Source organism: Protopterus annectens, chromosome 10.part0 (genome assembly GCF_019279795.1).
Source record: "Protopterus annectens isolate FY-2018-M chromosome 10.part0, PAN1.0, whole genome shotgun sequence".
NCBI classification, from domain to species: Eukaryota; Metazoa; Chordata; order Ceratodontiformes; family Protopteridae; genus Protopterus; species Protopterus annectens.
In genome coordinates this window covers 1,060,759,143-1,060,774,763 of record NC_056744.1, presented here as the reverse complement: position 1 = coordinate 1,060,774,763, position 15,621 = coordinate 1,060,759,143, and the positions used below count along the sequence as shown (strand labels likewise).

The following is a 15,621-nucleotide window of genomic DNA, read 5'->3' as shown; positions in this document are numbered from 1 at the left end:
GCAATCAACAAATTGAAGGAGCCAAATGTAAAATTGATGTTTCTGAACTTAAAAATGCCATTGGAGAGTTGACTTTATAGTACAGCTACTGAATAGTAGTGTTTCACAATTGTTGAGTTCCAGGAGTTTAGAGTCATTGCCTGGTAATCAAGAGGATGTGACCTTAGTGAGAAGGCAAAAAAGAATGCCAGAACAGGATCTACAAGCTTCCGGATGACAAGATGAGGGCAATCATGGAGTTTCTGAGGTGCGGATGTCTCCAACTGGAATTCTGTGCATTTTCCAAACCTCTATGGAGGAAAGAACAGTTATTACAATGGATTCTTATCATAAAGAAGGGACTTAACCCAAAGAAAAGAGAAATATTGGCCGTCACCAACATACAGGTGATAATAACAATGGAAATAATTGTGAGACTGTAAAATACATTTATAGAGTAATAAATGGCAGGATTGACATAAAAATATTGAATTTAACATCAATAATGATTGTCATATGGCTTTGGATGAGGAAAATACTTATAAATATAACCTGAATGTCATTTATGATTACATGTTAAAATACAAAACTTTAGATTTGGATAACAAATATTTAAAAAAAATGTTTGCAAATGGAGATTGTACCAAAAGGGCTAAGGGTATACCCTAATAATATTAAAGAAGGAACAGAAAGTTTCAAGGAATTAATTAAAATTTTTGATCATTGTGGTTTTTCCATCATGAGGGTTATTATTAAGGAAATGAGATTGAAATGGACCAGCTTTTTAGGAAAATAGAAAAGACAAATAAAGAAATAGTAAATGACCTACTTTTAAAAGTAGAAGGGGAAAAAGAAAAGTATGTGAATATAAGGAAAAAAGTGGATGAAAAATGTATGTTTATTGTTAGATGTAAGAATAGAAAGATTGTTATGGACATAGCTGAATATAAAGAAAATAGATTTTACCCGAAACCAAGATGGGAGAATGATAGACAAGCTGAACCATTTGAAAGGGATGAAATTAAAAATAGGAATAATAAATATATATATAATTATAATAAAAGGGATGACTTAAGAATTAATGAAGGGGATGCATTTAATAATTATTGTGATGATGAGGAATTTAACTTGGATTTGAATGACCCTTTAGAGTTTCCCAACCTAAGGATGTCAGAGAGAATAAAAAACAAATCTGCTGTCCAATACCAACACAGAGGGAGGAGGTAATATTTACCAATGAGAATGTTGAATATGTTCAAGATGAGGAGTACCATATAAGTATAGGACAAGAGGGTTGTAGATATACCTATCAGAATTATAGCATATTTAATTATAGTAATTTGGGAATCGATGAAAGATACTTTAGGCTGTTTATGAAAGGGTTAAAATTTGTGCCGAACAATAAAATTGATATTAGTAAAGTTCTCATAGACTTGAAGTTGTTTGTTAGAAAAAAGAACCTTGAATTATTGTATGGAGGAAGAGATAAAGATAAGGCAATAGTTAAAAGCAATGATTTGAGAAGGAAAAGTACATTTAATCCCCCATTGCATCCGCAGTTGCATCCCCAGTTGAAAATTTTCAAGCTTGCAGTAGAAAAAAGAATTAAGAGAAACTTTGAATAAGTCTAAAGCATCTGTTTGGTGGTGCTGTTTTATGTGGACAATAAATTCAGTGTTGGTCACTCACTGGTGTGGTTCCTAGTGCCCGACTATCCTTTTGTATTTGGTTGGAGCTTTGCTCTCTTGGGCACTGAATTCTGATACTTTTGAGACTTGTTGGTTCCTCCATTGTTCCCTATTTCATTCTGGAAAATGTCCATACTAAATGATATGCTCTTACCATGAACTCAAAACAGTGTTGAAGTGTGGCATAGGCAGTTTAAGTGTTTGGTTGGATGGTATATGACTGATCTATATGGTATACTGTCATCTGTAGCTCATGAGCAAAACAGAGTGGATGAAATACGGGCTTGAATGATTGCTGAATGTCCTGCTTCACCTAAAAAATGTAAACTGATAAAATGGCAGTAGCAATTTCAATGTGTGCTTGCTAATAGGGAACATTATACATGTTTGGAATATATTTCCACGATCGCTACGTTATTGAAAAAGCAACACTACACACAGTTTGGAAATGCTTGGGAAGTTATTTTCTTTAAAGCAACTTTTTGTTCATAATACTGTGTTAGTCTAAGCGCAAGTGTCTACTGCGGCTGTTCATGTGTCTGCACTATGATTGCTTACTTCGGGTTGTGGAAGCACAAATTGGTGTTTGCACTGTCACGTTCGCCAGTTTTCCTTTTTGCAATATGAAACTCAGCCAAGTGTAATTCGACTTTGTGGGTTTTTGGCTTTTGGTAAGTTTGGCATTTTAGTCTCAGTCATTTATAAATCGGCCTTTAGTAAATTCGGCCATTACAAGTAGACCCGTATATATATATATATATATATATATATATATATATATATATATATATATATGTATAAGTATATATACATATATATGAGGTACTCACCATAGCAGTAGAGGATTAAGACAGTATTCTTGCAGTGTGTGATATTACTTGAAGGAACAGACTTAGGTGGTAGGACAACACAGAAACTTTTTTCAGAGTTAGGAATTTGTCAAGCTTGTCACCCCTTATATCACTACAGTAGGCAGCAAGGCCACCTCATCTCTGGGTTTTCAGATTTCAGATCATCCTTTGATTTTGCAAACCAGGGTAGTTAAATGAAAAAAATATCTTGAATTCATTGACATTGCTCACTGCAAATATTGGCAAATAAGTCCTGCTGACAGAGCCTCAGATACCAGGAAGCAGCTGCAAAAATTCTAATCTAACCAAGTTATTAATCCTAGACTCAAACTATTGCAGGTGTTTCATTTATCTTAAACCTTTCTACTCACAGTCTCATAATAGCAGCAAAAGTGCTTCGTCTATACTTTCCTCTTCCACTGCTAGTCACACTCCGACCTTTTTGTAGAAAACAAATATTTTTACATTTAAGGAAGGTGTGCTGTTTCCTTCCTTCCTTCTACCCAGCATCCTGTGTACAAGCATGTGCTTTCATCCTAAGGTGTGAATGTTTTCCTTCCTTCCTTCACCCAGCATCCTGTACAAGCAGGTTTCATCATCCACTAATTTAAAAGGTGTGCTGTTTCCTTCCTTCCTAGGAAGGTGTGCTGTTTCCTTCCTTCCTTCTACCCAGCATCCTGTGTACAAGCAGGTGCTTTCATCCTATGCCTTAAATTTAATTTTTGCCTTAACTAGCTGTTTCTGATGTATGAATTCACACATCAAAGCCCACTCATGAGAATTTTTTGTTCTATTTTTTTCACTCTTATTCCTCCTGGTATTTAATTACCAATTATTTGTTCTGCATGCTTTCTTGTATACCAGTTATCTTCTTTTTGTTCTGACAGCACATCTCCCTCCCTTTTATATTTATATCTTAAAATGCTCCCTCTGAATAATTCAACTTTAATAATAAATTCATGAATAATAACATACTATTGGCTTTATCATGTTAATTCCTCCTTTGTCTTTAGTCCTATTTATTTAACACAGATCTTTAATAGTTTTGATAGTGTTGATCCTAATGCTCCACACTACAAAAATTGAGAGCAATTATATTTATGTTTTCAGGAAACAAATAAATGCCTGCCATGTATGATTGCTTTCCACATGGTACAGATTTAATTACTTCAACCATTTCCTTTATCCACATCTTACAACTCTACCATATTCCTTAATCATTTGCACTTCTTTCTATTTAACTCCTGTCTTACCATTAGTTAAATAATTCTCTTCTAAAACCAAACAATATTGAACAAATTGTTTATCCATAATTAAATCTTCATAAATAAACAAAACAGGAGCAAAAAATGTGTGGAATAACTCCTGTCTACAGATCAATGCTTACCGCATTACTTCCTCTTTACTGGGCCACTTGAATAAATTTATTTTATGCCTTTCTGAATCTTAGTTGTCTACCTCCCAAAACAAACACAGACAATGGGATCAGGGCGAGTATTAACATACTTTCCCTTACAAACCCATATTCTTACATATGCTGCACAACTGATTAATATTTACTTTTTGTCTTAAGTTTTCATCATAGATTCAAAAGTCACAGATTTTACAAGGTAACTGGGTCTTGTAATCATTTCTTCTTTACCTTCCCTCAGGTAGCACCTCCTTTCTCCATGGGATCCATACCAGTCAATCCTTAAGTAAATTTGTGGATAACCATTTTGTCATGTAGTTTATGTTTAAAAGAAGACAATGAGTTGCACTGCTTAACATGCTGGCGAAGTTTACTCTAGAGATTTGGGAAGTGCTAGACTATAAAACATTGAATGTATTTATCTGTCAGTGAAGATTTAGGCCCCTGTTCTTAGTATTGATAGAGATATTTGAATGTGGAGAAGCAAGAGGTCCAAGACAATCAGGTATCTTATGGCATGGAAAGCAAGACAGAAATTTTCCCTCAAAAGTCTGTAAGACACTAAATTAAAGACTAGATCTTCCAGCCTCTCTTCGTTATTCCAGGACTTTAGACCTGTGATATTTTTAGTTAGGAGAATTTGGGGTCTTTTTAATTTGTTTAGGGAGATGCATCTCAAAATGGACACTGTACTTGATAACTAGCCTGACTGATGCGAAGTATGCTTAGAGATCTGAGAAGTGAAGATGAAAAAAGAGGCCTAAGCACAGAGTCCTGAGGGATACTGCTAGTCATTTTCCTACTTCCTGATAAAGCACCTGCAACTGACATTGTGTGGGTTCTGTCTTTCAATTAGTTTGCTATCCTTCTTATCAAATATGGGTCAATTTTAAAGCATTTAGCTTTTGTATGCTGCCAGCATGGGCAATGGCTCCAAAAACCTACCATCTACAGTCTCAGAAATCTTTCAAAGAAATTTACCAGATTAAACAGATAGACTCTAACCTTCACAAAACCAAACTGTTGGTGGTCAGGTCTAACATGGTTCTTGATATCAGTTTATGACATCAGTTATAACACATTGCATAGCTCTCCAGATGAGACTTATATGGATGATAGGTCCCAGGAAGTACAGATCTGTTTTTATTCATATCAGTATAAATGATCTCATCTGTAATGACTTTCTGACTGTTAGTAGGGAATTTACAGCCCTTTTAGAGAGTATAGCTTGCACAGGTGTTAGGGAGTGTTTTTGACAAATCATATAAAGAAAGTTAATAGTTAGGTTGCTATCAACAAAAAAGATTTTTGGGTAAATAAATACATGAATAAATATCCCATTTAAAAAAATGGAAATGCATAGAGCATCTGAGCCTGATTTTGGGCACATGTGTTTAAATAGGATGGTATGCACTTGTCAAGATCAGGGAGGATAATTTTTGCAGTAGATATTTTGCAATATTTGACAAAGACAAGGCAGGCTTTTTGCCAGGCCAAAAATGTAACAGTTCACAGACAGCAACATTTGATACATCTCTGATGGTTGTTAATTCTAACAGCATTAATAATAAAGTTGTTCTACAGTCTATATGCATATGACTTAAAATTGGGTAAACTGATTTCATGTGTTACAAATAGGGCATGCCTGCAAAAGAACTTGATTAAATTACCTATTTGGACACAGGAGAATAAAATACTGATAAATACATCAAAAACTAAGCATATGAGATTTGGGAGACATAAATTGAAAGGTGAATATTTAATACTGCACACAGTGACTGAAACTGTAGTTTCATTTAAGGACTTGGGTATTTGGGTAGGTCCATCTTTGAGGTTTTCTAATCATATCAACCAATTAGTAAATGACAGTTATAGAACTATTGGTTGTATAAAAGATTTATAAAGTCTAGGAAATCAGAAATTATGAAGTAATTGTTTTTTACTTACATTAGACCCAAACATTTATTTATTTATTTATTTATTTATTTGCAATTTGATTACCGGGGAAGTCCACTGGGCCGAACTGACCCATTTTCAGTGGAGGCCCGGGGAGAAAAGCTCCAAGATGCATTATACAATTTAGACACAACTGATAGTTAATATTAAAGATAATATTATGTAGAATAGTTACTCATAAATGCATTCAATATCATGCATCGTTAACAAAGTCATTAAACCTGAAGATAAGGATAATACAGTTTCATTTGAGGAAAACAGATATGTGTTAGGTGTGGAAACAGTTTACATACAAACCTTTTAAGAAAATGCAAATACGCTTTACATACACACATCAACAGTAGAATGCTATTTACAATTTTTACAAGGTTGGGCTGTGTGAGGGTAGCTGTAGGAGTTGTTGAGAGCTTAGAGAGAAGCTATAGAAATTGTTGAGAGCTTAGATAGGCTCATAGGAAGATAACTATGAGAGCTGTAGAGCTTGGGAACCACACGAATATGGAATTGCAATAAGGAATCCTTATAAGAAAACAAGCATGTGTAAAATGAAAAGATTCAGCAGAAATATACCAAGGGCATTCATGAATGTGAAAATTTAAGTTATTATAAAAGACTTAAATATCTGAAAATGTAGAGTGTCTCATACAGATTTTTAAGTGGGGACTTATTCAGGTATATAGGGCATTTAGGGACAGCAACCTCTGGGAATGTTTGGGGTTATCAAAATAGTAGAGGATAATCAGACTACCTATGCAGAAGATTCTATAGGAATGAGAAGTGCACAAACTGGTTCTCTTTCAGAGCAGCTGATGCATGGACTAGACTATGAAATTAAATAAAGCAGGCACTAGTTTAGATATTTTTAAGAACACCCTGGACACTTATTGTGGGAACAACTGTTTTGGTATATTTGCAGTCTAGAAGGGCATTAATGTCAATGCTTGAAAGATTTGTATGTGTGTATGTATGCATATGTATGTTTGTAAATATATGGACCGGTTGTAAGGCCATCCATATGGAGGGACATATCCATTACTGTGTACTACATACTAGGGACAAAGCCAGTAGCTAAATTTAAACAGTTTGAGGAGTGAGCTGTGCCTGGCATGGATTTTACGGGAATCTAGTGAGTGGTGCTGGCAACTGTTTCTGCTGCTGAGGAGGATATGTTATGCTCTACCTTTGTTTCCCTACCTCTACCCCGGCATTCATCAACAACCAATCTCTTAGGAGGCCAATGTGGGACACAGACCCTAACAATGTGTGACAAATGGTCAAAATGTGGAACAGCCTATTTTTGCACTGCGCGAAACGTGCCACTGCCATGGAGCATGGTAGAAAATCTGTAAAAATTCAATAAGACACTTCTCAGATCCAAAACCTTTATTTTATAATCTGCTATTCTAACCTGCCAATATACCAGTGAACAGCATAGCTCAAATTCCCAGTTCCTAACTTGGTGGGCAACTGGACACATCATTGGGGTTTATGGCCAGTATACACTGGCCAACAGGAGCACATACACAGCACCCACTGTTAGCATGAGTCCCTGGTGTAAGTCGGAGTAGGCCAGGTCCTCAACCCACTTTATATACATTTAAACAGCTACAATATTGTATACATCTTTAAACTCAGTATTTTATAAAATATCTTTTCAGCACACGTCTGTACAAACCTAGATTGATATACACATGACATACAGTTTGAAAACATTTGTAACACAAGCATGTTATATAGATCATGTTGGTATTCACAAATGACATTTTAATTATTTACAAAATTCCAGATAGCTGTGCTGGTAGTATCTCCCTTTGTCACGGTAAGTTACACTAATGTTAAATTATCGTGATCTCAATATATTTTAGCAATCACTGAATTATTATGCTTTAGGAATTACAAATCAATTATAATGTTTATCTACTGTAGTACATGTATCATTTTGCATTAGATGAAAATGTAAACAGCAGCAATCCTGTATTTCATAAATGTAACCAGGAAATACTTCAATGCTGCAAAACTAGAACAGAAATAAATTCAAGTACATATCTCCTGTCCTAACCAGAAATAAACAAATAGAGAATTCACATTTAAGGTCAGGTTTTTTATATTAATATTTGTACACTACAGTCTGATTTTTTTTAAAAAAATTAAATAAAACCGCAACATACTAAGCTAATTCTTACCAATGAAAATGTCAAATATTATCTTAGTAAAGCTAATGCTGTAAGCATATCACCTTCTCAAAAGAATTTTCTTAATCATATGGAAGCTGACTTTCTTACCATTCAACAATGACGATTATTCAAAATAAGTGTCATTCAAAAGTCAATATTTGCTCTATTGTTATTGGAAAAAAAACATGTTTACCACAGGTAGGCATACCTCTCAAACTCTTAGCACAAGAAATCTGTACAAAGCCTGATGTAAGGGAGGACAAAGGTTCAAAAATAGTGAGACATCTCAACTTTCCCTATTTTGTAGAGACGCCCCTGATGTTTCTCAAAGTTTTATTCCATTCCTCCTAAAATTGGAAATCATTTGGTGAATTTATACGTTAATAGTGCCATCATTTAAAATGTGTCCCCAATTCAGGGCCTTTTCCTTATTTTCACTTTATTCCAAATTTTGTTGGTAGAATTGACAGCTATTATTAGTATTACTCTTATAAACTTAGAAAGTTGCTACAATAATTGAATTCTTCCTGCATACATTTTGCTGAATGATATGATCTCTGTAACTAAAATATATGTCATTTATTTAGTGACTTCAACCCTCAGATCATTCTAGCGATTTGCTAGAAAGCCACAGATTTTACGATGTAAAGACCAAAAATATGAGGCAAACATTTGGACAGTTTAGAGGTATGCTGCTGGTAGGGAAAGGGTAGCTGTGTTGCTCAACTGCACTTAAGAGTTTGTTTTCTCTTGCTCTACATTTAGGCGATTGCAAAAGATACAGTTACCAAAGTGCTTATTCTTATAAGAAATTAAGCATCTTATTGATGCTCGCCATACTTCTAAATTACACAAACAGTGAAAGTCTGAATAACAATTGTGGGTTTCAGAAAAGCATAGGCCTATAATATTACCTTACTCGCCTCACAAGCACCAACTGGGCTACTGTGATGAACTAAGCATATAACGGGAGGGAGAAAATAACTTACTTGACAAAAAATCGCAAAGCGGAACCACGGCTGCAAACAGTGGAACAGGGGACTTAATCGATCACAAATGTGGAGCATTCCACACAATCCAGAGCACTAACCGATTCCCTAGGAGCTGCTACTGACTTTTATTCTATAGTCTTCTGGTTCCTTCCATTAGTTTCTACTTTCATACACATAATTCTGATCAAGTCATTTAATTAGGCAGCACCTGAAAAGTGCCTAATGGGCTCTACCTAAACTATGTAATAATGAACCTAAACAAAACAAAACAAACACAGCTGCACAGTGGTATGCTGGTTAGTACTACTAGCTCAGAGATCCAGTATTAAATCTAAGCTTGTCTGTATGATTGGAACTCCCACATATCTGCTCCAAGAACATATTGTGTTTTTGTGCATAGTGTTTCCTTGGGGTATCCATCTCTGTGTCAAGAGGTTCAACTCAACTCTGAATTTCATAAGTAACTACTACTAATGGGATGGGTAAATAAGTAAATCCTTAGGTTCATAGATTTTTCATGTCAATATTATGAACTATTGGTCTTCAAGATGTTTGGCTGTGAGTTGCAGGCAAGGTTGTTAGACCATTTATTTTGTCCGTTACTTGATGGTGGAAATCTTATGCATGATAATCATTGCAATTTTAAGAACAAGACTAATTCTACCGTCAGATATATACTAACCTCTTAATCTGGCAGTTGCTGTTGCAGCTGAAAGCACATTTCAAGATGCTGTCCAGAGTCATTAGGCTGACATCCTGGTATATGTCCAAGGAATTGTTCACAGTAATATGTTTTTCCCATTTATCCTTGAAAAAAAAAATCACAAAGTAATTACTCTGGTAAACATACAAAGTAAAAGTGATCCTTAGCTGTGCAATGTCAGTGTTACACTTGAAAACAAAAATACCAGAAGCTGCAACAATGCAAATTGTTCATGGTGAAAGCAGACTTAACTATCTGTGCTGTAACCAGCATTTCATAGGTATCATAGGTTAGTACTAGGCTAACTGCCCTTGCGAGCCATTTTAAGCCTAGCCATTTATCTCCTGTGAGATTCAAACCCTGTATCTCATGTTTGTAAGGCAAACACCTTAACTATTAGGCCACCCTATTCTAGTCCCAGTTTTGTTCAGTCTTTAATGGGAATGCATGCTGAGTCCTTAATTTTTTTTTTTTACTTATTTTTCCAAAGCAGGCTTCATAGGAATATCTATATCTCAAAAAAAAAAAAAACATAAGAGTTCAGAAAAAACAAAAACTGTGAAGCTATTTAGAAGGAACTCAGTGCTGTTTATTTTCAAAATGGGAAAAGTTCATTCTTGTTTTATGTTTGATTTCAAATATAAAATATTTATGCCACAATACAGCAAAGATATTTCAAGCTGTTGCATCTCAATGCCATCTTCTGGTAGACCCACAGTATCAGCAGCAAAATGTTTAACCAGCATTCAACTTTCATTTGTTTCCTAGAAAGTCACCTGTTTACACTTGCCGTATGTATACTTAGAGATATACTGAAATCTTGCTTATGTTTCTAAATAATATTTGCAAACTTTCCCACAAGTCTCAATATCTTTCAGACCATATCAGGTGGATACTAAATTCCAGTTGCAATTGTGTTCATCTTTATACAGAGTCTCAGGGGATACCACTTTGTATGTTCATTAGTTTAGTTTACCATACCTGACTAGGGAATAAAAAAATAAAATAAAAAATAAAAAAAAAGGACAGTAAAATCATGAAATTTTCTGAAGTATCCTCAGCATTAAAAAAAAACAAAAACAAAAGAGGGACAGACTTTTTTCCCCTTTGTTGAATACATGGTAAAGTTTATTAACATTTTACTCACAGGAAAGAGTATCCTCTGAATATACTGTATACACTTACGTAGACTATGACTTCTGTTAAAAAGGCACATAACACAATATGATCCTGACAAACACAGGTCTGATGTAACTTTTGCTCTGATGACTTAGTTAACCATAGGTCATTGCCACTGACAGCTATTCTGATGAGTTAAATCTTATATTATACCATGACCCCCCATTAATATTCCAAAACGTGCATGCTGATTGGCCAGCGTGCACGTTGTAAATCAACTTATACTAATGGAAAAAGGTCCGGTCGCCCGGTCTTTTTCCATTAGTATAAGTCTCTTTTAAAACACTGTCTCGCTATGTTAAAAGAGTTTAACATAGCGACACAGGTTTAAAAAAAGCAACAGAGATCTCCGTTGCTTTTTTTAAAGCTGTCTCGCTATGTTAAACTCCTTTAACATAGTGACAGTGTGTAAAAGCAACGGAGATCTTGCTTTCTCCGTTGCTTTTTTAAACCTGTAGCTATGTTAATTGGATTTAACATAGCGACACAGCTTTAAAATAAGCAACGGACATCTCCGTTGCTTATTTTAAAGCTGTCTCGCTATGTTAAACCCATTTAACGTAGTGAAACAGTAAAAAGCAATGGAGATCTTGTTTTCTCCATTTCTTTTGACCACAGTTCTGATGTACTGCATAGGCATGTGCAGTACATCAGAACTGCCGCGGATACCAGACAGATGCAGAAGGGCAGCAAAGAGGCATTATACAATGACATTATTTAAGAAAAGTAATTATTTCTTTTCTTAAATAATGTCATAGTATAATAGCAATAACCCACTTCTGGGTGTGGGTAATGCAGGATTTACCCACGGTTGTCTTTGTTTGGTCCCGAGGGTGAAGTAAATCCCGCATTACCCACACCCAGGCATGGGTTATTGCTATAATACACAAACATAAAATCATTTTTCTCATCACAGAAGAGAGTATGGTAAGGTATCCCCTACAGGTCTAATAAAAGGATAAACATGATTAGGGGAAACGTTCACATATGAAATGCCTTTCATAACTATTCTCAGACTCATCATTTTCACTGAGAAGATTTTGCTCTCAAAGTCAGACTTCATAAATTAATTGCATGGAGACACAGCATTTTCAATTATTGCTAAACTGTTACATGTACATTTTACATGCAGTTGCATGATGGCATTCTGAAGTTGTTAGCAAAATGGTCAGACTTGCAATAAAAATATCCAAATCATTTGGTACTCAATATATGAAGTTAATTGTGTTATGAAGATTCTAGAAATGTAAAAGAGAAGAGATGAATAATCACATTGCTGATGATGAATAATGTTACGAAAATTAATTTATTCAGCACGATTGCTACAGTGTTTTATGCAGGGGAGATAAAAATATTTTTCACATCATGAAGCCTAAGGGCTGGATTGACTAAATAAAGTAACCATTCATAAAGACTTTCATCAAATTGATATTCTCTGGCTACTTGGGACTATGTGACTATGAATGAGGACTCTGAATACAGTCTTCATTAATAATTAATTAGGTTGGTTGGCATGCATGCTAAGCTGCAAAGTGGCTCAAAGTAGCAACCTTTCAGTAACGGAGGCACTGACACCAGCAATTTGACATTTCCAAACTGTCAGGGAGTGGCATTCAATAAGCAAATTTGGGAACAGCTTGTACATTAGTTTTCGTAAACCGAAATGTTAACATTTAGCATTTATGTGTGTGAATGAGAGGGAGGATAGAGGAATGTTGAGGATGCAGGGAGTAGAGGTGGTGAAGGTGGATGAGTTTAAGTACTTGGGATCAACAGGTCAGAGTAATGGTGAGTGTGGAAGAGAGGTGAATAAGAGAGTACAGGCAGGATGGAGTGGGTGGAAAAGAGTGCCAGGAGTGATTTGTGACAGACAAGTACCAGTAAAAGTGAAAGGGAAGGTCTACAAGAGGGTAGTGAGACCAGCTATGTTATATAGGTTGGAGACGGTGGCATTTACAAAAAGGCAGGAGTCAGAGCTTGACGTGACAGAGTTGAAGATGTTAAGATTTGCACTGGGTGTGACGAGGATGGACAAGATTAGGAATAAGTATATTAGAGGGTCAGCCCAGGTTGGAAGGTTTGGAGACAAAGCCAGAGAGGCAAGATTACGTTGGTTTGGACATGTGCTGAGGAAGGATGCAGGGTATAAAGATGTTAAGGATGAAGCTGCCAGGTAACAGGAAAAGAGGGAGGCCTAAGATAAGGTTTATGGATGTGGTGAGAGAGGACATGCAGGTGGTTGGTGTGACAGAGCAAGATGCAGAGGACAGGAAGAAATGGAAACAGTTGATCTGCTGTGGCGACCCCTAACGGGAGCAGCCGAAAGAAGAAGAAGATTTATGCTATAACATATAGAATTTTAATTGAAAGTATTGTCAGGTGAATATGAGGCTGGCCAGCCAATTATTTAGGTTTACTTTGAAGAAGCAAGTGTGCTAATTTACTTTAAATGTAACAGCCATTTGCTCTTGATATAGGAGATACATTGGGACATGACTCTATCATGCCAAAGTGTTGCATTTAACTGATGATAAAGGTTTAGTTCCTTTAACTGGGTATTTAAAGAATCATTTGTTTTCTGAAGGAATAAGAGATCAAAGAGGATTGTTGGATCTTTCATGACTCAAAAGACTAAATACAGATCTCCACAGAACAGTCTATAAGGAACTATATATATATAAGGAGAGAGACAGAGAGAGATGCCAGACTGTTCTGTCTAAGATTTGTGACTCCACTGATCTTTTTAGTTATATAATCTCAAGCTGAGTAATATGTTTAAACAGAAACATGCCAAAAGGGGTAATATATTCAAGGATCTATATTAAATAATCAAAAGTTGAATTCATCGAATGGTATTTCCATCGAAAATACCATTCAGCAAATTTGCTCTTGTGGGGGGCTGTGGCCCCCACACCCCCCGCTAATTATATATACCAACTCCCAGATCTCACTACAGTGAGGAAAGGGCAAATTTTCCAATCTTCACTATACTGCGATCGCAATATTCAGAATTTGCTGAATGGTATTTTCGATAAAAATACCGTTCGGTGAATTCAACTTTCGATAATTTAATATATAGACCCTATATTCAATGCCCATTGTATAATTTCTTATATTATGCAATAAAAGAAAAGAAAAGACCACCATGTGATGGATGACATCAAACATCTAGTTAAGAATCTAAAAAAGGCCATCAGCAAAATGAAGATGCCTCATGTATTCAGACTTGAAACAGAAGTCAAAGGCAACTACAGATCTTTTTTTTTTCACTTACATCAACAGAATAAGGAATATCTCAACACTGCTTAGAGCTTATTCACAATGGTACTAACTAATCTGATCCAGTGGATATTGCCAATATACTGACAAATAAATTTAGTGAAAAATTTCACCACACAGACAACTATACCAAGCCTGCTTATACCAGAGGGATTCGGACCATCAACCATCACGAAAGATCATATATTAAAAGAGCTCTCTGACAGGAAGAATTCTGGCCTAAACAGTGTTAGAGTGTGCTAAACAATTAATAAAGGTTGAAATCAATTCTGCTAAAAATATGCAAAATAAATAAGGCATAAAATAAAGGCTTGTTTAAATGTAGGAATAGAGCTTAGCGATATGTAATGAGCATCCATACTATGTGACATAGCTCTGTGTTTTGAAAAACAAGGAACATCTGTTAATGGACATGCTTTTTACAAAATCAGCATTACATGCTCTCTTACAAGCTATTTCCTCAAAAACATGTTCTCCCACATTATCAGCAAAGAAGTTGACAGACAACTGGACATTTTTTTTATAAAATCAGCAGCACATGCTTTTTTACAAGATGTTTTCTTAAAAACATGTTTGTCACAATATTAGAAAAAGCTTGACATACTTTCTCACAGATAAATGGACATAGTCAGCAGGAAAAAACAATTTGTACATGCTTTCCCACAAGATATTTCCTTAAAAACAAGTCTAAAATACAAGCATCAGCATACAGATGTTTCTGTACAAAGTCCAAAAAGAAGAAAAACAGGATCCAAAAAAGTATAAAAAGATTATAAAAATCAACTTGTATTAGAGGTATTTGTAGGAACACACTTGTTCCAAGGTATTCTGTAAGAAAATAACCATTCATGGTGATCGTGAAGTAAACATTGAACATCAATGCTACAAGCTGTCACAGTAGTACGTGTTATTTGTTATAAGAATAAATCATTATAATAACTGTGCTAAAGGTAAAATAGTATTGTGCTGCAAAATATATTTTCTCATCAGTGCAGTTTGCAAGGCTCTGTGTTATAAACAGACTGCAGATACGGTCATGCAAAATTCTTGTTATAGCCAGACTTTGATTTCAGCAGTAAATAGCCAACATCACTTTATGTTTTAAGAGGAATTTGCTTCCAGTACAACAAGTGCAGCACAGCGGCACCTACATAATTAATTTTTCAATGGCGAGTCTAGCCTGCATTTGAACATAGGGGGAGTGATGCCTACATAGCGTCACCCTAGTAAAGGTGCAGTAACTAAAGGTTGTGTATATGAGTGAGTCCTACATAGGAGCACTCCAGCTTTTATACAGCTTGTAGCAGTACAATTTTCAGACATCTGAATCCAGAGAGAATGCCATGCAGGAAAGTCATAGTGCCAATAGTTCTCCAAGACAGGTGAAGAACAAGGTTTCGAAGCCACCC

The 15,621-nt window shown here is 35.5% G+C and overlaps 1 protein-coding gene across 1 annotated transcript in view; it reads right to left on the bottom strand.

The window, feature by feature from the left end:
* LOC122813474 (cytochrome P450 4B1-like) overlaps positions 1–15,621 on the bottom strand; it is a 561,508-nt gene that overhangs the window by 292,333 nt on the left and 253,554 nt on the right. The window contains exon 5 of the mRNA XM_044085809.1: positions 9,734–9,858. Coding sequence (XP_043941744.1) covers positions 9,734–9,858 — 125 coding nt within the window. The remainder of the gene's footprint in view (positions 1–9,733; positions 9,859–15,621) is intronic.